General features: G+C 36.4%; 1 protein-coding gene across 14 annotated transcripts in view; it reads left to right on the forward strand.

Annotated features, from left to right (window-relative positions):
- The window catches only part of znf512b (zinc finger protein 512B), a 145,815-nt gene that overhangs the window by 70,112 nt on the left and 51,810 nt on the right, over positions 1 to 23,893 (forward strand). For 6 of the 14 annotated variants that reach the window (XM_087306693.1, XM_087306695.1, XM_087306694.1 and 3 more), the window contains 7 exons: positions 2,882 to 2,961; positions 3,199 to 3,327; positions 8,340 to 8,524; positions 8,731 to 8,942; positions 13,450 to 13,521; positions 17,096 to 17,221; positions 19,669 to 19,796. In XM_087306693.1, coding sequence (XP_087162819.1) covers positions 2,882 to 2,961; positions 3,199 to 3,327; positions 8,340 to 8,524; positions 8,731 to 8,942; positions 13,450 to 13,521; positions 17,096 to 17,221; positions 19,669 to 19,796 — 932 coding nt within the window. Of the gene's footprint in view, positions 1 to 2,881; positions 2,962 to 3,198; positions 3,328 to 8,339; positions 8,525 to 8,730; positions 8,943 to 13,058; positions 13,294 to 13,445; positions 13,522 to 17,095; positions 17,222 to 19,668; positions 19,797 to 23,893 lie in introns of those variants that run through there. The other 8 variants (XM_087306699.1, XM_087306700.1, XM_087306701.1 and 5 more) reach the window with 6 other exon arrangements.

A 23,893-nucleotide genomic window follows, 5' to 3' on the forward strand; every position in this document is an offset into this window, starting at 1 on the left:
AGATTTTAGACATCTTTTTGGACCCTTTTAATGCCTTCAAACGGCTGATATTATAAAGTGCCCATGTCTTGAGGTAGTTCATTATGATGCGACTTACCTTCTATGTGCGATTTGATTGGATAGGAATCTCAGGACAGATTTTTATAATCCACATAGACAAGAAAAAATTAAGTAGTGACTGCAGGTTAAAGGAAAGTAATGCAGTAAAAGTACATATACTGTACTAAAAATGTATTCAAGGCAAAGTAAAAGTACACAACTTTAAAACTACAGTACTTGGCAAATTATAATTCATTAGAAAAACTGCTCAATTACAATAATTTGAGTATTTGTAATTAGTTACTTTACTCCGCTGCACCCAGGTCATGTGACTAAAATGGTTTGAAAGACTAAGGTCACGTGACTAATGCGATTCAAAGCATTGGTCCTTTCAGTAGCATTTCAAGACCTGGCGAATCTGCGTTTGAGTGATAGGACTGGAAAAAAACTTGATATGTATTTTAATAATGTAAATCTTTTAAACCGAAACAAAACATATTGACAAAGTGTTCATTCAGATGTCTGACCAATGTTAAAACAAAACCACTACAAGAACATAGCATTTAAAAACTAATATCTATAGACCTTTTTCTAGGCTGCTGCATAGAGGGCGTCATATCAACCGGCATCTTCTGGTAGAATGTCTAAGAACTTCCGTTTACAGCAATCACAACTGGTAATTTACACTCCAAAAATGGGTTACAAAATCGTTTTTAATGGATTACAGAGTGTTTTTGTGACACACAACTTTAAAAAGTGTGTGTTAAAGCTGTTAATCTGTCAGATGTGGTTCACGCTCGAGAGAAAAACGTTCTCCTAGTTCACGTTTCTGCCGCCTGAACACTGTGCACACACACACACAAACACACGCACACACACACACACACACACACACACACACACACACACACACACACACACACACACACACACACACACACACACACACACACACACACAATACTTCACTGTATTATAGAGCACACCAGATTACTGGCATGAAACTTAACTGTTATGTAAGTCATGCAATTTACAAAAATGACCAATAAAAGTCTGTTACTGATACTCTGCTGGCTAATTTGCTGTTCATTCTAATCACGAGCTGTTTATATTTCATTTAGTTTGTTGTATCTACCATGGTTTGTGTTTTTCTGTCATTTCAAAATGTCACCTTATTTTTACTTTGTCACACTCATTAAATCAGTGTGTTAGTGGCCTACTGACAGTACAGTAGGCTATGTGTGTTTGCCAAACATTTTGGTGAACTACATTTGTTTGGGTTGGTTAAATATTTGAAAGAAAGAAATGTTGACTTTAGCGATGACAAGGCTTTATTTAAACGGCAGAAGATGTCGTCTGACTGCTGTGAGGGGAAATTGCCTCACAGCAGTTGTTTTCCATCCTATCATGCTGCGTTCACAACAGACACGGAACGCGCGTCAAGGGTGAGTGATTTACATGTTAAGTCAATGCAAACGCGCGAATAGACATCCTGCAGTGCGATACGCGCGAATGGCGCGGAGCGAATTGAGCGTTTTGTGCGTTTGACACGCTTAACGCGCATTTCGCATGAATCTCTCGAGTTCGAAAATCTGAACTTCAGCAGAAATTCGCGCCGCGTTAACCAATCAGAAGCTTTCTCTTGTGGGGCGTGATTATGATGTAGAACCTGTTGATGGTGTCCCGGGGGAAATCCTCCTGGCGACACCGACAACAAGTCATCAAACTGGGCTTGGCTCAGTCAGAAGCACCGTTGAAAGCCTCCGTGATCCAGATTCAGTTTCTGGAGGAGTTTATGAGCTCACACAGCTGGATGCACCTCTGAAAGCATGTAGTGGACTCAGACACGGTCCTAAACGTATCAACGCTGTTTTTCAGCCTTTATAAAGTACATAAACATTGTTATTTTCTTCATAAAATTCATGTTAGCCTTTTAGCAACGAAGCTACTGTCACCGGGCAGACAGAAGCCCTGCCCATCACGCGAATCCGCGTCTGTTCTGAAGTGACTTTGACACACGAATGAAGCGGATTTCACACGCGAATGAAGCGGGGTTTGACGCTCGAATGAAGCGAGTAAACTCAAATGTTCACGCGGCAATTTACGCGCGAATATCCGCGCGTTCCACGTTTGGTGTGAACACAGCATTAGATTGCATTTTTTTTAAATATCAGTCCAGCAGGTGGTGCTGATCGACAACAGTATTAGTTCAAAGATGATAAAAGCAGGTAAAATAGATTAAAACTATCGTTTCAAAGCTGTCAAAATGTGACTGTTTATATGCATCAGCTGCTGACCGGAAGTTCTTAGCATTCTCCTTGCGCATACACGCAAAGCACAATGGGCAATTTAGCATTCTAAGAAAAAGGTCTTTAGCCGCATTACCCTGGATTCTAACGTATTATCTTTGCATGTTAGTCAGAAACACTCACTGAATCACTTAAAACCCTAATTCTACCACGTAGGGTATAATTTCTCAATTTACCCAACTGTTTCAATACATTAAAAGCAGTACATTAAAAAATGACCACTAGGTGTCACTGTAAAGAAAGGTTTTAAAACATTTCAAAGCCTCGGCACATTTGCTTCAACTGTTTCAGTGTTTTATGAAGCCTCAATCTGCACACCACTAGGATTTTGTGGATTTCTTTTGCATAGGGATTTGAAATTACCACGCAAGAGTGCCCTCTGACTTACAGTGGCTTACTGCTGATCACACAACCATACTTTCCTGACAAGATGTGCATGAAAATCAACTCCTCTCAATCACATTAGCCATTACATTTGAATATAAAACTATGTAAGTGCTCTTACGAGCTTTTTGATGTTGATATGTTCTCAGGTTCCTCCTATAATGACAAAGCAGAGGGCAAGAAAAAAGGGCGTCCTCGAGTGGAGGTACAGGAGCTGCGCAATATTCCTGTGAGTAAAGCATTAAATATATCTTTTGGCCACTGATAAAGGAGCGAAGTACATGCCAGATTGGGATTTTGAGTGTTTTTTAAAGCCGTTTGTGAAATGAGTAAGGGGAATTTCCAAAAGTACTTCCAACTGTTGAATTTGGAAGAGGATCATCTCACAGAGGGCTGAGTGTTAGTCAATTGATTGCTAATAGTTTGCAGTGCCTCTTGTGTATTGTTTGCTTTTCTCTCGTTGAAGGCCCATATGATGGTTCAGTGGAAAGAGGAGTTTAAGAGTCGTTCCAGGGTGAAATGTCCAAGCTCAGGCTGCTGGCTGGAATTCCCCAGTATTTACGGACTTAAATATCACTATCAGCGATGCCAAGGGGTAAACACTAATATCCATTACACTGCAAAAAAAAAAAAAAAAAAAAAACGTGTATGCACTCAGTGGGGGTTTACACTATAGTCAGTGGGTTGTATGGACAGTTTCCGACTAGTCAAGTCAAGGTTATGAAGTGCTAAAGGTTTGGGTTGGTTTAGGATTGCGTCAGCTAGGACATTTAGCTGCAATAGCTTTGAAATGTATTGATACTGGCATACTTGTGTTGTTTTGGCAGGTGTCAAAGAGGATGAATACATAGATTTCTACATTTATTTTGTCTTGAATATAAAGTTTGGACGAATACATTTAACCTATTTAAATTTTAAATTATTTGTGAGATTATAAACATCTCAACTTTTAATCAGTTTAGTGTAATCCTGGGAATTAAAGCTATTACATTTTTAGTCAAATCTTAATGATATGATAAAATCTTAATATATGTTTACTAAATACACAGTGTATATTTACACAACTGATTATATATAGAGAGAGAGAACGCATGTTACATTGGGTACTTAAAATCATCTTGCTGAAAAATAGGTGAAACCAAGTGGATTGAAGAATTGTACAAATATGTAAAGATGTAAAATGTCAATTGATTAGCCTTTATTGGCATCTCTGTGATCCTTAAATTAGAGATGTCCCGATACCCTTTTCGATACCGATTCCAATACATGGACTGGTATCAGCCGATAAAGTGCTAACCCCAGACCTGGGTGTGTATTTGTGCACCTACTAACCTTGTTTGAATTTATCTAAATGTTTTATGATGAACTTCAAACTTATCCTGTAATAAAACATGAACAAATACATTTAGTGAACTAGAGTATTTTATTATAAGACACATTTAACAGTAATATTATTTACTCTTCCACACTGAAAAAGAACTTCATATATATATATATATATATATATATATATATATATATAGATAGATAGATAGATAGATAGATAGATAGATAGATAGATAGATAGATAGATAGATAGATAGATAGATAGATAGATAGATAGATAGATAGATAGATAGATAGATAGATAGATAGATAGATAAATCACATCACTTTTCTTGTAAATGAACATTTTTCTATCAGGCTCCTCTGTTTAGGTTCAGATGTTTTATATATTGTATTATATTATTATAGATAATGAGAAGGTTATTATCTGGTAAATAAAACACATTTTTTTCCAAAATTTCACTTTTTAGATTTTTTTTGCCATCAAAACGAGCTAAATCCACTTGTGCTTTTTTGCAAATACCTCTAAATCCACCTATTGGGACAAGACTGTAATTAGTTGAAAATCACTAAAGATGCAATTAGAAATTATTTTATTAAACTTAAAACACATTACACAAACCACCTAAAATATAAAATACATAAATATGTCAAGTAAGTGGCGGTTCATTCTGCTGTGGTAACCCCTGATAAACCAGGGACTATAAGGCAATTGAATGAATGACATCTGTCGAGTAAGTGCATTAATCAATAATATTAAAACTAGCATTAATTAATTGTTAACAATCTGTTGGTATTTCTGATATTTTGGATTTTGATTTATTAAGGTTGTAATGTAAAAGTAATGTAAAAAAAATTAAACATTGCAAACTAAGCTTTTTAGATTCAAATAATGTAGTGTAAAAACATTGTGAAACATCAATGTCTGTGCATTGTCCATAATGAAAAAAGGAATACAATTTATTAAAGTAATATATATATACATTAGCAAATAAAAGACAAGGCCTACTGTGCAAAAAAGGGGATGTCTCTCAGACAATTTTAAAAGCTGTCACTCATTCATTCTCACTATGCTCAAGGTCTTGGTCTCTTTTTTTGTCTCTTGTTTATCCACAAAAAAAATAGTATCTTAAAATGATCTTTCGTGAAATTGAGTTGCCGCTCAATGTCAAGTAAATCGAACTCATTCAAAGTACCAGCACTGCACAAAAAAAACATTATGAATGCATGCTGCACTTCCGACTGTACATTTGTGTATTCTTTTTCTTATGATGCACAGGGACATTTGAGGGACATTTTCATTTTCATTTTCATTTGACCGTCACTGACAGTCGAACAGGCTCATCAAACTCCATCTTTTAAAATGTAAATCGGAATTAGAATAAAACAGTCTCTTCATAAAGGCCGACGTATCAGTGCGCTGCTACAGTGAAAAGCTATGATTCGATTTGCGTTTTCTGCTTGTTTCTCAGGACATAGCAGCTTTTGCTGTCAAAGGCTAGTGGCGTTTAGAGGCTTTTGCCAACAAACTGTTATTTCTGAATAAGCTGGCGCTGCGTTTGAGATAATTTGATGCAAATATATGTTTTGTTTGTTCTACATTCGCTTAATGTCATTACCTCATTTTTGGTGGAAGTGTCGTTTAGCGGCACACACACTACCTGACACACACACACACACACACACACACACACACACACACACACACACACACACACACACACTACCTGACTAGACTCTTTCCGTCGATCCTAGTTGTGAGAGCAAAACTTGTTTGACTTCTAGTTGATGATTTGGAAAAGTATGAGAAAGTAGATTTTTTTCAGATGAATCATCTATTGAGCTGCATCCCAATCATCACAAATACTGCGGAAGTGGAGCCAAGATTCTAATAGAAACCAGTCAATTTTGGTGAAGGACAAATCATGGTTTGGGTTTACATTCAGTATGGGGCGTGCAAGATATCTGCAGAGTGGATGGCAACAACAACAGCCTGAGGTATCAAGACATTTGTGTTGCTCATTACATTACAAACCACAGGAGAGGGCTAATTCTTCAGCAGGATAGCGCTTCTTCTAATACTTCAGCCTCCACATCAAAGTTCCTGAAAGCAAAGAAGGTCAAGGTGCTCCAGGATTGGCCAGCCTAGTCGCCAGACATTAACATTGATCATGTGTGGGGTAAGATGAAGGAGGAGGCATTGAAGATAAATCAAAGAATCTTGATGACCTCTGGGAGTCCTGCAAGAATGCTTTCCTTGCCATTCCAGATGAGTTTATTAATAAGTTATTTGAGTCATTGCAGAAATGTATGGATGCAGTCATCCAAGGTCAGCGAAGTCATGTCAAATATTAATTATTTTTCCACTTTTTCTTTTTAAACTGTACATTACTTCTGTTAAGTGACAAGGTTTTTGTCTGAGCAAAGTCAGACCTTACTGTCCTAATTAAATAGTTTAAAAGTAAATAGTTTAAAAATAAAGTGTATTCTAGAGGCATTTGCCTTTCATATAAGCCACTTCTGACACCAAATGATTTACTAGAAATCAAGTTATTATTGGTTGTTCCTAAAACTTGGATAAATGACAAGTCTTTTTTTCGATAGTATATACAGTTGAAGACAGAATTATTAGCCCCCCTCAATTATTATCCCCCCCTGTTTATTTTTTTCCTCAATTTCTGTTTATGGAGAGAAGATTGTTTTCAACACATTTCTAAACATAATAGTTTTAATAACTCATTTCTAATAACTGATTTATTTTATCTTTGCCATGATGACAGTTAATAATATTTTACTAGAAAATTTTTAAGACACTTCTATACAGCTTAAAGTGACATTTGAAGGCTTAATTAGGTTTATTAGTTTAACTAGGCAAGTTAGGGTAATTAGACAAGTTATTGTATAATGATGGCTTGTTCTGTAGACAGTCGAGAAAAAAAAAATTGGTTAAAGGGGCTAATAATTTTGCCCTTACAATGGTTAACAAAAAATTGAATACTGCTTTTATTCTAGTCAAAATAAAACAAATAAGACTTTTTCCAGAAGCAAAAATATGATCAGACATACTCTGAAAATGTCATTGCTCTGTTAAACAACATTTGGGAAATATTTAAAAAAGAAAAAAATTAGTAGGAGGGCTAATAATTCTGACTTTATCTCTTTTATTTGATTTTTTCAACACATTTTTTAAATGTATCAGTTGTAATAACTAGTTTCTAATAACTAATTTCTTATGTCTTTTCCCAGAAGAAAGAGTATTATAGGAAGTGCTGTGAAAATCTCCTTTCTGTGTTAAATATCACATGGGAAATATTTGAAAAAGTGTAGAAATTATTCAGGAGGGCTAATAATTTTGACTTAAGCACACATATATGAAGAGATCAGATGCAAAAGCAGCTAAACGCCACTTCCGCCAAAAATGAGATAATGACATTGAATGAATGCTTTAGGCACGTAGTACGCCATTAACAAAAAGATTAGCTTTTTATCATTAAAATCGCAGCATCAGCGTATTTAGAAATAAAAAGCCCCTAAACGACACTTGCCTTTGACAGAAAAGCCGCTATATCCCAACAACCAATCAGAAGACACAAATCGAATGATATGTTTTCAATGTAGCAGCGCGCTAATACGCTGACTTTATGAGGATTTATTCCTATTTTACCTCAAAACTCATTTGAAGAAAAAGAAAGCACAATGTACAGTTGGAAGTGTAGCATGCATTCATTCATCTTTTTTTTTGTTTTTGTTTTTTTTCGCAGTGATGCTATTATGAATACTTTCAAATTTTTTGTAAAGTGGTGGAAATCACATTTCTGTGATTGCTGTGTTTGCATTCTATGCAGCAAGGAATTGACTTTAGATTTAAACAAAGCTAGCGGGCATAACTGTATGTCTCATTGAAGAAAATGGTTTCAAAGACTCAGCAACACTGATACGAGAATTTTTTGTGGTATCAGTGGCATCTCTGATACTTGTATTGGAATCGGAACAACCTTAGATATAAGCATTTTTCCCTTACATCAAATATTTGTGCTATAAACATATGACTTGCAAGCTTTTTTGACATAAAAACTATTGTTACTCTTCTTGACATTTCAGTGGACATTTCAATCTTTTATAAAACAAGTTGAAGATTGGGCCACCACTGAACCGTCTTGACCCACCTTCTTTAGTGAAAAAAAAAAAAACTCTGGAAAGACCCAACCAATTTTTTTTTGCTTACATCTGATACCTATAGCACAGAACTTAACTGAGTGTGTGTGTTTGTGTGGTATTCAGGCGACCATAGCAGAGAAGCTGAGTCACAGCTGCCCGTACTGTGAAGCTGTGTTTGCCACCAAGGTGCGTCTTCAGAAGCACAAGCTGTGGAACCATCCAGAAAGAGTCACCATGGAGACCAAACCTGACCCCAAACCCGAACCCAAACAGCAGAAAAGCCCCATGAAGGGAAATGCCAAAAAAAGGTTTGAACGCTTTTTCTTAATCCAACTTTAGCCATGCATGATACATTTCCACAGCTAATATGTGCGCAAACACTTTATTTGGCACTCAGCTAAAAATGATGCCTTGTTTTCCATGAGGTCTTCATTATGTCCTAGATGATGTTTCTATGGTGTGGCTCCTCTGTGGATTGACATTAATAGGCTGTGTTCCCCGTGCTCCTTCTCAGGCCCGTGGAGAACAACCCTCCGTCGCCTCTATTTTTCAAGGTGAAGAAGACACAGGAGGCGTCTCAGCCCTCACAGAATGGGGATTGCGCCCCCCAGAGGCCGGACAGAAGACAGCAGCAGAACTCGTCTGTAGACACCGGAGGCAGCGAGAGCGAGGGGGGCAGTTTACCTCCACCATTCCCTGAGGAGGACCCAGAAAGAATGAAGCACAGTAAGATTGCTACACACTGAGATCATGACTGCTGGCTGTCACAGTAACTAATAACACCTGACATGATAGTAGGGTGCAACCAATACTATTCTTTATGTTTCTCTCTCTCTCTCTCTCTCTCTCTCTCTCTCTCTCTCTCTATATATATATATATATATATATATATATATATATATATATATATATATATATATATATATATATATATATTTAGTTTCATGCAACTCAAAAATTCCTAAGTATAACACTGAAAGCTGAAATTTGATTTCGGTCTTCAATACGGCCTCCAATGTCTTGTGAATGTCTTTCCAAAAACAGGTGTATAATTGGACATGCCCAGAAAATATGATAGTGACTTTGTGATAGTGATAGTGAATGTATGTATGTATGCATTTATGTGGGCATATACATTAGATTAGATGATGCCAAATCAAAACTGTAATCAATCAAATAAAGTTCAATCTTAAAAAAAGTTTAATCTTTTAGCCTCGGCTAAATTGTCCATATATGAGTGTGTATAAGTGTGTATGGATGTTTCCCAGAAATGGGTTACAGCTGAAAGGGCATCTGCTGCAAAAACATATTCTGGATAAGCTGGCGGTTCATTCCGCTGTGGCGACCCCAGATTAATTACTAAATCGAAAAGAAAATGAATGAATAATTGAATGAATGAATAAATGAAAATCCTACTATGCATACAATAGATTCATTTTAACAACTCAAAATACTAGGTTGTTGCTCACAATCCACATCTTCGTCTATTATGGTTGGAGCTGTTCCTTCTTTGAGGAGTTTTTAGACAAATCCATCATTTAATTGGAAGAGATTCTGGAAGCTCTCCTTTGTCAAATGCTAGAGCTATGTATTTTTATAAATCTCAGGAACATAATTAAAATTAAATTGTAAGTACTTCTCTCTTTTTGTTGTGTCCGTCAGAAGCACTAATACAGAAACAGAAGAAGCTCTGTGGAAATAGCAGTGTTTGGATGGCATTTTACCTTTCTCTGCTATAACATTACAGCACCTTTGGCTACGCCCCTTTGCTGCACGCAGTTGATGCATGTAATTTAAAGCTTTTGTGATCTCACTAGCCTGGATGTATTTTTTGTAGTCCCCAAACTTCATACTGTAGGCTTTGCTGAGCTAACTCTGTAAAACTTTAAGCGTATTGCATTGAGAGATGTTATGTTCACATAGCAACATTACACATGAACTTAAGTTTAAATATGATATCGTAGTGGACCACCTCTTTAAAATAAGCACTATATATAAAACTCACATGACATAAAAAAATTCTGGACAAAAGTAAATGAATGATTTCTCGGTGTGTGCTATTTTAAATGTTTTTACGTCAAAATTATAACAGCAGTCATTAGCATGTCCCAGAATGCCCTTATTGGCGTTTGTGTAAAGTGTTGTCCTGGCCCTTTAAGTAGCAGTGTGTGAGAGCTCAGTGTTTGCCGGTCATTAAGTCTCTCTGGTAGCTGGTGGCACTGCTGTCTCTGTCTCCGCCTGGCAGAACCGCTGTGTGTGTTGAGATGTCGGCGCGACTCGTGCTGTGAGTTCGCTATTTATGGCCTTTGTTTGGGTACACGATCCCTTCGTTTGCTGTTCCATTCCAGAGCCAGAGGCGAGGACTGTGTGTGTGTGTGTGTGTGTGTGTGTGTGTGTGTGTGTGTGTGTGTGTGTGTGTGTGTGTGTGTGTGTGTGTGTGTGTGTGTCTGAAATGTCAGGAGGAAAAGACTTGAGCAGCTGTGCTTGTGTGACATAAGTTGACAAGCAAAGGTCATGTGAATGCATACACATTAAGATGTAAGATACGTAACCTCAAACCAAATAGTATTCAACCGTGTTCAACATTTCTCACATTAACACAATTTATCTGCTTTAGATAAGAAAATTGTTATAAAGTATGACAAGATCTCAGCTTAACTGTCAGAACAAAATCTTCTTGTTAATGTCAGATAACTTTGAAAGATATCATGGATTACAAGCAGCCAAAAACAATTCGATATTTACACCAAAAAATACTTTGTTGGTCACCCTTACCCTCAATGACAGCTTATAGTCTATGCTGTCAAGCATATTCATCAAAGCTGAACTTCAGTATTTAGACTCACTGCAGCAGCTTCTTCTCTTCCTGTTGATTTTTAGTTCACCGTATGAAGTTTTTGGATATAATATGTCACTTTATTTAGCTATCTATATAGCAAGATTACTTTATTTAGCTTTCTTCAAGAATATAAATGAACTACTGTGTTCTGTATTCATTAGTAAAAAAAAAACACTTTAGGGAGTGTTCATAAGACGTAATCATAAGACGTAATCATGATTATGACATTACACACAGAATTATACATGCTTATGACAACTTTCATCAAGTGACCTTCGCATAGTTGTCATTTTAAATGCAAAGTTGATATAGTTTGAGATGTTTGTTATGACAACTTGACATAAACAAATACATCATAACATGTCTTTGTCTTTGTCTTGACAATTTGGCATTACCAAGACAACAAAACCTGTGAGAGTCTTTGTCATGACAGCTTGACAATAACAAGATGACATAACTTGTCATAAACATTACTAAGCAAAAGTGTCAATACACTGTGAAATTATTTTATAACAGCATTGTTGGTATTTAATGACCATTTAATTCCACTTGACATTACCAAGACAACAAAACCTGTCAGTGTTTTTGTTGTGACCGTTTGACATTAGCAAAGAGGACACAACTTGTCATAAATCTGTCATAAACATTACTTAGCAAAAGTGTCAATACTGTCAAATAATTTTAGAACAGGGTCGTTGCTATTTAATGAGAATTTAGAGCCACTTGACATCTCCAAGACAACAAAACCTATTAGTGTTTTTTTCATGGCAGCTTGACATTAGCAAGATGCCATCACCTGTCATAAATCTGTCATAAACATTACTAAGCAAAAGTGTCATTACTATGTCAAATGATTTTATAACAGCATCATTGAAATTTAATGACCATTTAATGCCACTTGACATTACCAAGACAACAAAACCTGTCAGTGTCTTTGTCATGACAGCTTGACAATAGCAAGACAACATAATTTGTCATAAATCTGTCATAAACATTGCTTAGCTAAAGTGTCAATACACTGTCAAATGATTTTATAACAGCATCATTGAAATTTAATGACATTTATTGCCAATTGACATTACCCAGACAACAAAACCTGTCAGTGTCTTGGTCATGACAGTTTGACATTTGCAAGGTGACATAATTTGTCATAAATCTGTCATAAACATTACTAAGCAAAAGTTTCAATACACTGTCAAATTATTTTATAACAGCATAATTGAAATTTAATGACATTCCTTGTCACTTGACATTACCCAGACAACAAAGCCTGTCAGTGTCTTTGTCATGACAGTTTGACAATAGCAAGACAACATAATTTGTCATAAATCTGTCATAAACATCACTTAGCTAAAGTGTCAATACACTGTCAAATTATTTTATAACAGCATAATTGAAATTTAATGACATTCATTGTCAATTGACATTACCCAGACAACAAAACCTGTCAGTGTCTTGGTCATGACAGTTTGACATTTGCAAGGTGACATAATTTGTCATAAATCTGTCATAAACATTACTAAGCAAAAGTGTCAATACTCTGTCAAATGATTTTATAACAGCATTTTTAAAACTTAATGACATTTATTGCCATGACATTACCAAGACAACAAAACCTGTCAGTTTCTTGGTCATGACAGTTTGACATTAGCAAGGTGACATAATTTATCATGAATAAGTCATAAACATTACTAAGCAAAAGTGTCAATACTCTGTCAAATGATTTTACAACAGCATCATTGATATGTAATGACATTCGGTAAAGATTTATTGAAAAATATTACCAATGCTGTTATAAAATCATGACACTATTAAAATCATGTCATGACCCTATTAAAATGGCCTAATAACATTCATGTTTATGACAAGTTTATGACATGTTATTTTTTATTTGTTTAATAATGTCAAACTGAAAGGTTTTGCTATCTTGGTAAAGTCAAGTAGTCGTGACAAAAACAAAGACAGGTTATGATGTAATTATTTGTCTTGTTGTTTGTCTAGTTGTCATAACAATGATATCTCCAACAATGTCACCTTTGCATTTCAAATGACATAACTGAGCGAATGACAGTTGATGACAGTTGTTATAAGCATGCATTGAACCTCCTTCATATTAACTGTATTTCGTGGCAGTCTTGTGAACACCCCTTCCTGTAAAGTGTTATTAAAAATAAGGATGTTTGGCTTTATCTTAGCTGTTTCAGTTTCTCCACAGGAGGAACCGCAGCATGTGAAACAGTAGGTGAAGTTTGAGCATCATTAATGAGACTGTAATGTACAACAGAAGCTCACAAGTGCTATTGTTTAGCACCACAGGTTGTCATACAGCAACAGTGAATGCCATGTTATTGAGATGTTTGACCTCTTGTTGTTGTTCTTCTCCATTTGAGCCAGGGAGGAAGCAGAAAACTCCAAAGAAGTTCACCGGGGAGCAGCCGTCCATTTCAGGAACATTCGGTTTGAAAGGTATTGCAACACAAAAGCTCATACATCTAATTTTATATAATAGAGAGTGGGAATCGCCATTGCATTATATGTAGAAATCTTCACATTGCATCACACATAAGATACATTTAGATCCAAAGCTGCGAATCTGGCTGGAATATTGCATTAACATTTGCAAATAAAGTCAATCCAGTTTCAATCCAATTGGTCAAAGTAAGCAATGTTGTAACTTTCTGATATACTAGTGGGGTATATCAAAAAGAAAAATGGAATTTGCTGCAGTAGGAGAAGCCACTGGCCTTTTTTCTTATGTTATGAATTATTTGGGTAACACTTTATTTTGATGGTCCATTTGAGTACTAGTAGACTGTCTGCTTAAGATCTGTTGATATGCTTCTTCAACAAACATTTAACTGACTATAAGAAGCTTTGCAATGAGAATTAGTTGGCATATAGATGCAGTGTAACTTAAATTCAACAAACAGACATCAAAATAAAGTGTGACCATTACTTGTGCTTCAGAAGAAGAAGACGACTCAGTATTATACTTCGAGGGATTTTAGACTGACCAAACCAACATTTCAGATGATGTACAATGTGATAAGGCTGATTTGTTCATTAACACAGTCCCATCGCACCCATCCCATGATCTGGTAAAACAAAATAGCATGTCTTTTTTTATGCGCATGCTGGAATTTATTTTGTAAATAAGTTTCCGTAATTTTTTTATCACTTTTTTTTTTTAATCGAATAAAAAGTAACAAGTAACAAGTAAGAAAAACATTGTTTGCATTGTAAATGCGGTCAACTTAAAGTCATTTGCACTATATGGTCTTAAAGGAATAGCTCAGCCAGAAATAAAGAACCATGAAACCCCCTTGTTTCAGCAGGGTTTTTTCACACCTCTACTTTGGAAAAAGTTAGGAAAGTGGGCATGTCTGTTTAGGGGGGAGGGTCGGAGGAGGGAAAGTGGGAATGTCTGTAAAAATTAGCATAAAAATGGGAGTGTCGGTTTGGGCACGCGCTGATTTTCACAGAAGCAAAACAAACACAGACACTGAGGAGAAAGACAGTGACTGTGTTTACATGGACATCAGTAATCAAATTATTTGCCAAATTATTAAATGGTGGACTTTAACTGCAGTTTGGCAGTCAAAGTCCTTCTTCATTTAGGAATTTCATTTATGCCCCTGGTGACAAACAATATATTTGATTTGAGGAATTGCTGTAAGCGTGCATTTTTTCTGCAATGTTTGTTACTGTCCGGCGAATGCGAAAAAAAAAAAAAACCCTCTGCATTTTCCGGTAACTTAGATGCACACAGTAGGTAGCGTCAGAAAGCCGTGTGTGTTATTCCTGTCACAAAATGTGGTGAAAATCCTACACAACGGTAAGTTTGGTTGTGGTGCTTACATGTTTACACTCGAAGAACTGCATTTACAGCTGATTTTTCCGTCCATAATATTGTAGTGATGTTAATGTACAGTAAACTGTGTTAACTTAAAAACCATTTGACTAATGTCCGTCTTTAAACACTAAAAGAGTACTGAACACGATACAAACTAACTTTGCCTCTGAATAAACGAACAAAGACCACTGATCGCTTACCAAATCTAAACAGACAGAACAATCAACACCAACTGGAGCTGAGTTTTTTTTAAAAGGAGATGGCAAATCCGAAATTTACCATTTCCAGATGAGAAAAGCTCTTGGCTTAACAATGTTCCTTTGACACATATTTCAGACGAGCGTCGTGTGCACTGTAATTCACACGTGAGTCCAGCTGAGCTTCCATAGAGGGAAAATGAAAAAAACCTTCAGTGCAGCAAATTATAAAAGCAACACTGATGACCCGTATCTCCAAACAATTATTGTTCTTCCACTTGGCAACACAACGCGGCGTCTCTCTGCCGTCTAAACACTGTAACAAGTAGAAAACATTCTTTGAAGCTATCATGCATATTAATGAAGTTGCACCGCATACACAATAGAGCGCGCTGATTGGTTTGAACCAAGTCTTACTCTTGAATGAATGCAGCACACTCCAAGAAGTCATAAGGTACTCCCAGGTACAGACGTCCAGTCTATACGATCGAATACACGCTAAGATCTCAAGTCATGACGCAGCTTCAAAAATTTGTTTCAAACCGGAAATACGAATTTGCTCGAAATAACGCAAAAACAACCAATTTTCACTTTTTAGTGGAATAGATGTGTCCTAATAATGTTTTTAGCAGTGTGTGACACATATAGGACTGTCAACAGCTCAAAAAATGGGTTTTGGTGTTTCGTGACCCTTTAATATTCTGTCCTAATTTAGTCTCCCTCCCTTAAGTAGTTATTCCATGATTTTACATTTGGACAGGAAATGGTGATCTTTTAAAACTAATGACTTTTTAAATCCATAATTAAGACATTTAATGATCCTAAATGCAGAGGGAGAGGGAGAGAGAGAGAGAGAGAGAGAGAGAGAGAGAGAGAGCAAAGACACATGGGGACCTGTTTTTATTCACACGCTTTTATTTAAATACCCCTAAATGCTTTTTTACAGTTTGCAAGTATCTATTTTTAGTCATAAACCCAAATGAAATGCTCCAACAAGCTCTTTTTCTGTATGAACTTGCCATTTTCAGTCTTCACATGTGTATTTTAAGCTTGTAACTTTTATTATTAAAAGCAAGTGTATGTCTCCTGGGTCTGATTTTAAGGGGGGCCCATTTTTGTTGCTGTAAAAATAAACACTCTGTGTCATCTATAAACTGAACAGTAAATAAATAAGCATGGCAGTTAAAACCAAACAACTCAGACATTGAACATCAGACAGGAGAAAATGTCTATAAATATTTCAGAAAAGACTAAACATGCTTACTGAACCTGGCAATGAAGGTCTTCTTTGGAGCTCACTGAGCCCTGAGGTGGAGCTGCACTAGAAGGCACAGTGAGCCTTGAGGTGGAGCTGTGCCAAGAGGCCCACTGTCAAATGGGAGCGTGCTATTCAAATATAGTAGTCTAACAAGAAATAAATCTGTCAGAGTTTGCTATATCATTTCACCTGCTTTAGCCATGGCACAACAGTAAAGTTCCTTGATTATTACACCGGAACGATCATAGAGTTCCTATACATATCCGTAACTTTTCATTTTTCATCAGTCTTTGTACACAATGTAAATACAGATTATCTGAATTCAATTCCAAATTCAAATGTTAACTTTAGGTTACTTATAAAATGAGCCTATTTCCAAACAAAGGTGAATGTTCCTTTAAGATTTCAGCTGTACTTTTATGCTCCTGTATGTTTATAATTAACATCCATATAATCTCTGATAAAATGACCCCTGCTGCTGCTAATAGGCATCTATAAAGTTATTTAAGACGTGTTTCATTTCCTGTTGTAAGCTGTAATCTTACATTATCAAGTAACGTGATATCCCAAAACAGGCTACAACACAACACGATTTTCTGACCCCCAGGAAAATTTGAAGGGTTTAATTTCCTCACTTTGCTTTTGTTTGTTCATCTCAGTGGTGCTTGTGTTTTTGTGACTTGTGAGGTCTCGGCTGTCCCTGAGTGTGTGATTTTGTTATGTGTTGCACAGGAATGAATAAGGTGGAGGAGAAGTTAAAAGCAGGCCGGATGAAGCGGGCAGAAGGGACTCAGTTCAGTGAGGAGTCCCCGAGGAAGCAGTCGACTCAAACTCCCAACAGAAAAGAAGCTAGTTCAGGTCTCTCTTTACTCTCTCTGCATGACTTGGATGATGAAATCATGGAGTGCATTTGCATGGGCCAAGTAGTGTATAATGTACCTTTTTCACAGGAACGTTATGGCTTGTTTAACGATCATCAGCATCTTAAATCCTTGAAAGTTTTTAATATTTAAATAAAAATAAAAAAACGACTGAACATTTATATGTATTCATGTATGTATTATATCAAATTTGCATCAAATTACAAAAAACAGACATGAAAAACTTTATAACACCATTGGGGAGCTTATATTTTATTATTTTAGCAAATAGGATTTTAAAACAAATATTTGTTTTACTCTCCCATTCATTGCGCTCTATGTTTAGCCAACTATAACTTCCGGTGCTGAAAAAATCCGGAAATGTGAAATAACAATAACAGTACAAGTTAAAAAGGGGTCAAAAATAGTGTTTCAAGCATCAAACAAAACAAAACTGTAATGTAATTTACATTATTTTATACAGTATAATATGTAATACTTAAAGAGACAGTTCACCCAATAATGAAAATTCGTTTTCTTATCCTCCACTTGTTCCAAACCTGTTTGTGTTTCTTTCTTCAGTTGAACACAAAGGAAATTATTTTGAAAAATGTTGGAAACCTGCAGTGGTGTAAAGTAACAAATTACAAATACTCAAACTACTGTAATTGAGTAATTACACTGTAATTGTAACTGTAACTGTGAATAACTTTAGTTTTCTCAGGAATTGTATTTACTAAGTAGTTTTAAAATGTGTACTTTTACTTTCCCTTGAGTACATTTTTAGTGATGTATCGGTACTTTACTCTATTAATTTCCTTCAACCTGCAGTCACTACTTTATTTTTTGTTGTCTATGGGGATTGGTTACAGTAGAAAAATCAATCTTGTGATTTCTGTCTAATCAAATCCCGCATAGAAGGCAAATCGCCTCATAATGAATGACCTAAAGGGCGATTTATAATAGCAGCAAACTGTTTGGAAGCATTAAAAGTGTCCAAGAGGATGTCCAAAATCTTTACAAGCAATAACAAATAAATGTCTGTATTTGAGGTCAATATGATATTTGTTTAGAATGTTGGCTCAACTTTCGATTTTGGTCACTTTCTAACACAACCTAAAATCAACCAAATATCAACTTCATTAGATATCATTATTGGAAATAATCAAAATAATGTTGATGGTCTAGCCAGCTTAGACACTGACTAGACATTGAATGTTGGTCACCAGATGTCACAACCTAAACCTATGCTAATATTAGCATCTTATGACATTGTGTGCCTGCTGGATATTGACTCAATGCATTACAAAATGTTACATTTACACACATTCACAAATTACATAAAAAAAAAATGCATCAGCTTTTAACAGCATAATACTCACTGCTCACTACTCTTGAGTACATTTGAAATGTTATATTTACTCCTACTTTGAGTAATGTTTACAGCAGATACTTTTACCCTACTTGTGCTACATTTTGAGCAAGAAATGGTACTTTTACTTGAGTAAGATTTGTCAGTACTCTTTCCACCACTGGAAACCTGTAACCATTGACTTCCATACTATTTTTTCCCACTATTGAAGTAATGGTTACCGATTTCTAACAGCCTTCAAAATATATATTTTTTTGTTTTTAACACAACACAGAAACTTTGTAAGCACTTGTAGGCTGAGTACATGGTGCAAAAATGTTTATTTTGGGGCGAACTATTGCTTTATTAAGTAATAAATCTTTATATTTTGTCATTATCCTTCAAATTACTAGATTTGCCCATTTGACATCAAAACGTTTCTTTTAAAATATAATGGTTTGGAAAAGTCTTTTTATGTATTCCAATGACCAGAAATAGTATGTTTTTGACTGTTGAAACATTTAAGTTATTTTCACACCAGTTATTTTAAAAGATTAATGCGAACACTTTACTAAATATTTATTATGTTTATGTTTTTTTTTGTATGGATATTTTTATTTAAATAAAACCGCTTTTGTAATTTGTATTTAATATGGACATCAAATTGGAACATCTTGAATTAATTTCTATAATGAAATATTAATTATATACTGTACATGTGATATAAGGAAAAAAACTAATTAAATGTAAATCTAAACTGTAAATAAAAATGAACTGTAGCAATGTCGACTAGCAATACCACAAGATTTTGACCTTGTTGGGACATTTTTTGGTCCTCATAAGGAAAACGGCTCGGAAATCACTTAGACGTAAGTAGTTTGGTAATGCTAAACTGCTATTTGATTTCTGTGAGGGGTTTGTACAGTTTGTACAGTATAAAAATAATTTTGTCTATGGGAAGTCCCCATAGGGATAGCTGTACTAATATGTGTGGAAATTCGCATTACCTTCAGTAAATGGAAAAAAAGGCATATAATGTATAATGAAAAAAAAAAAACCCTGTTAATTAACTGTGCTTGATCTCTGTGTCTCAGTGCCTCCTGCTGAAGCCCAGTGGCAGAGCACCATCTCTGAGAGAGGAGAAGTTGTCTGTCCGACATGCTCTGTTGTCACTCGCAAGACCGTACATGGTCTGAAGAAGCACATGGAGATCTGTCAAAAGGTCAGAGTCCTTCTGGACAACTGGAAAACTCAACATCATCACAGCTTACTTTACAGAAACACATTATTACAGAGATTCCCATAATTTTTTTTCAGATTTTCCATTCATTTGGTATAACATAGGAGTGAATGTGCTGTGAATGCATGATAAATGGAGTTCTTATCACACAAAAGCAGGGGTCATCTAACTTGTTCCTGGAGTGCTGGTGTCCTGCAGACTTTAGCTCCAACCCTAACCAAGCACTAGCTAGTCAGGTCATTCCTGGTTTTACTAGGTATACATAAAACTTCCATGCAGGTGTTTTGAGGCAAGATGAAGATAAACTCTGTCAGGACACCCTCCCTCCAGGACTGAATTTGGTAACCCCTGCCCAAAAGTAAGAGATGAACTATATTGAGTCATCATCAGTAATTCCAGACTTACTTTGGTTTACACTTATATAGGTTTGTAGTAGATTTGCACAATGACACTTTATAGTCTTCATGACTGACATGTACCAAAACTTCAGAAACGGTAGTAGTAGCTGAGGACTGGAAAAGTTTGTTCCACATACATTTCCAAAGGATGAAAGCTCAAGGTCAAATTGATAATGTATAACTGACACCTCATATCTATGTGCCTCAAGTGCTGAAGAAACGTATACTCAAATATGGTAAAAGACATTACTGTAAGTATTTGACAAATCACTACAAACTAAGCCATCTGACCAATTAGAGAAAAGTAGCTTCTCAGAAAGAAGTTTAGAGGGGCTTAGAGAGACCTTAAAGCAACCTTCAATTCCAGATAGTATGAGCAACAAATATTAGGACAAAAATTAGGGTGAAAAAAAATAAGCAATGTTTTGTTTGGGCATCCTGATCAGTTCAACCAGTGGAGTTTGGGAATGGGGAGATACTAGGCTTAGCCGATGCATCTAGTTCTCCTCTGGCCAAACAGAAAGGGACAGCTGCAGTCTAAAGACATCCAAGGGCTTGAGAAAGGTGTAGGTGCAGGTCCTAGCTGATAGGATGTTAGCAGAGATTCAGCTGTCAATTGGGTCTTTGCAGGAATCAGTCTTGTCCTCTAGACTCGTCGATGGCCACAACAAACATCTGCTTTGGTTACAGGCCAGATCCAAGATTATGTTAACCCCAGGGTAAGGAGAGACAAACAGACAGACTAACGTAAGTGTAGATGGTGTTCAAAATCCAGAGTTTATTGGGAAGTGTTCTGGGCTCCGATTTCCCCGATTAATACAGCCTCAAGCCACATTCACACTACGAAGTACTCACAACAGCAAAGCGACAAGCAAGCATTCATTTCAAGGGAGGGCTGGCGACTTTTGGTGACATTCATGTCTACACAAGCAACAGTGACGGCTGGAGTGCGGATGTGGGCTGGTCGAGCGGTGTGAAAAATTTGAGAATCCTTTAAAGAGCTCCTTTATACATGAAATAGCTTCATATTTTTGTTGTAAGGGTCTCCAACAACAATCTAATATGCATGCAAGGTCAAAAAACATTTTCATGGTCTTATAATCTGCATTTACTTTTACCTAATTATCCCAGCGACTCCCATACGAATCCTTCAGTGATTCATTTGTACCCAAACCCCTCCGTAGCGCGAAACTAATCTGCACTGATTGGACCGATGACAGCCTGCTGTGATTTGTCGACACTGACAGCCTTCAGCACGACAGAGTGAAATGCCCAGCAGCTAATCAACAATATAAAAGTAGTCATAGTGCATACACACTTCATAGTGTAAGGCGTGGATTTTAGCTGCCAGTGGGTAAATGTAAATACAGACAATGGAGTGGAAAATACAGACGACTAACTATTTATTGAGCAAAAACTCCAAGAACTGGCAAGGAGATCTCCTAGCTTTACATGCGATATGAGAATATAAAGTGTTAACCTGATACATGACAAGTAACAAAACACAACTAAATACATAATTTGCAAGGTAGAGTAAACGAGGCAACAATTTAAATCGCACATACATACACTTGAGAAATGGAGGAAGAAACTGATCCATGATGCACTGATCCATGTTCTGACATAGTCCATCAGAAGTCTTTACTGATTCTTCCTTTAACAAACGGCTGATAAAGTCTTCTTTGTAAGCATGTAGTTTCCAGAAGCAATCAAACTCCTCAATGCTGGGCTATAATGCTGAGGTTTCATCTTTGGGTAGGGACTGTCAATAATATCCATCTGCATGGTGTGACTTCATTCAACCAGCGTCTATGTGTGTGTGTGTGGCTTTTTTTTGTATTAGTGGGCGGGGCTGCAGGTTTCAAATTTCCCAGGTTTGCGCGCACAACTACTTGTGTTTTGTAGCCACATCATCGCGAAACACCTAATGACTCGTTATCAAGACGACTCATTTGAAGCACTATGAGTCGACTCTTTTATAGATGAATCAACAGTTTTAAACACTGTACTCTTACAGATTTAAGCTGTATATTTAGCTGGATATTTCACTTCACTTAGAGCTGTTACACACTACATGGAAGGGTATTTTCAAAAACCCATAAAATGGGCTCTTTAACTTTTATGCAAATAAAGAGGGACTTTCATGAGCAACAACCAATACGAGCATCAGTACAGCTCATGTGATCCGAGCAGTGGTGATTAGCAGTTAGCAATTTTCCAGTCTTGTATGATATGCTTGGTTTTCATTCCAAAATGTTTGTTTTTAAAGCCAAGAATAAATTAATTCATAAAAGTTCCCCAGGCAACCAGAGGTAGGGCGCATTCACACATAATGTGTTTTCTCTTTCCAATACTCTTCTTTTACATTGTTTTTCAATGTAAGCACACATTTGATGGACACTTGTGTCTTTTGATGTTGATGTAACAATCAGAGTTTAGGCGCCAGACAGGTAAAAGAACCTACTGCATACAGTGATTTTTGATATTTTAGGAATGACCAATAGTCCAGAATTAATTAAACAAAGTGTATGAGAGGGGCTGTAATTCAGTATTATACTCTATTGGTGTAAAATCTAATTAATAAGAAAAGTGTTGAGAAAAAAAGAATTAAAAAACTACAGTATTCGAAGGAGCTAATGGAAAAGAATCATTCACATTTTAATCAGCCACACTGATCACGCACATTTCACATGGGGCTTCAGTGTCAATGCCTGATGGATGGTGTGTCTAAAGTTTAGGCTGACGTAATCGTCATATGAAAGTAGTCCATAATCGGCTACTGTCTGTGCTAGGGTATTTCGATAAATCGATCTTATTGGCTGATGCTCCGCTAATAAAGCGGCACCGACGGATCCACAATTCAGTTTGGCAATGCTTGATGTCACTCATTCAAACGGAATGGAAAGCGTTGATTCTGACATGGGATGTTACTGTTAGAGAAACTTTTTTCCTCTCGAGATATTGAGCAATTTTCTCTTGTCAACAACCATGGAATCTAACTTATTAGATGTAACACAATGTCCAGCTACACATCACCACAGACCTCTGTCATTGACGTTCACATTGACCTCATGAGGATTCATTCAGCCTCACAAAGCTTTTTTTATCAGTTATTGGTAATTTAAACAGCCACTAAGAAGTTCAAACTTTGCACCTACAATGAACACATCTGACCATGAGATTTCTAAAAACATCAACCATCATGTAGCAGATTCAGCACTCAACCTCTTTCATATAAAGAAAAACAAAGCCTTATTGACGAAACAGCACATAAAAATGTTGCAGAAATTGTTACTTTGGGACAGTTTTTGTAAAAACTGTGATTTACCAAGAAATTAGTTTCACTAATGATGCCCAAAGAGGAGAAAAACATAAGCGAATGAATCAAATCTTTAATAATTGACACTCCCTCTGTTGTTTATACAACCGAACCGCAGAGGAAGTGGAGAAGAAAACGTTTCAGGCATGCAATTAGACACCTCTCTCAGGACCTCTCGCATGGGGCCAGAGGGAGCCAATAGGGCCACTTTATTGATTGGGCGTCTGTGTGAGCTGTGCAGTGAGTGGCCCTTCCCAGTGTGCATCTGGAGGCTCATAGTGCCAGACCGGCGTATTGCACAGCTCTATAAAAATGATGGCATGCCTATTAAAGGAGGAAATCGATCAGTTATTGCGGGGTCA

This window comes from Danio rerio, chromosome 23 (genome assembly GCF_052040795.2).
Source record: "Danio rerio strain M-AB ecotype USA chromosome 23, GRCz13ab, whole genome shotgun sequence".
Classification (NCBI taxonomy): Eukaryota; Metazoa; Chordata; class Actinopteri; order Cypriniformes; family Danionidae; genus Danio; species Danio rerio.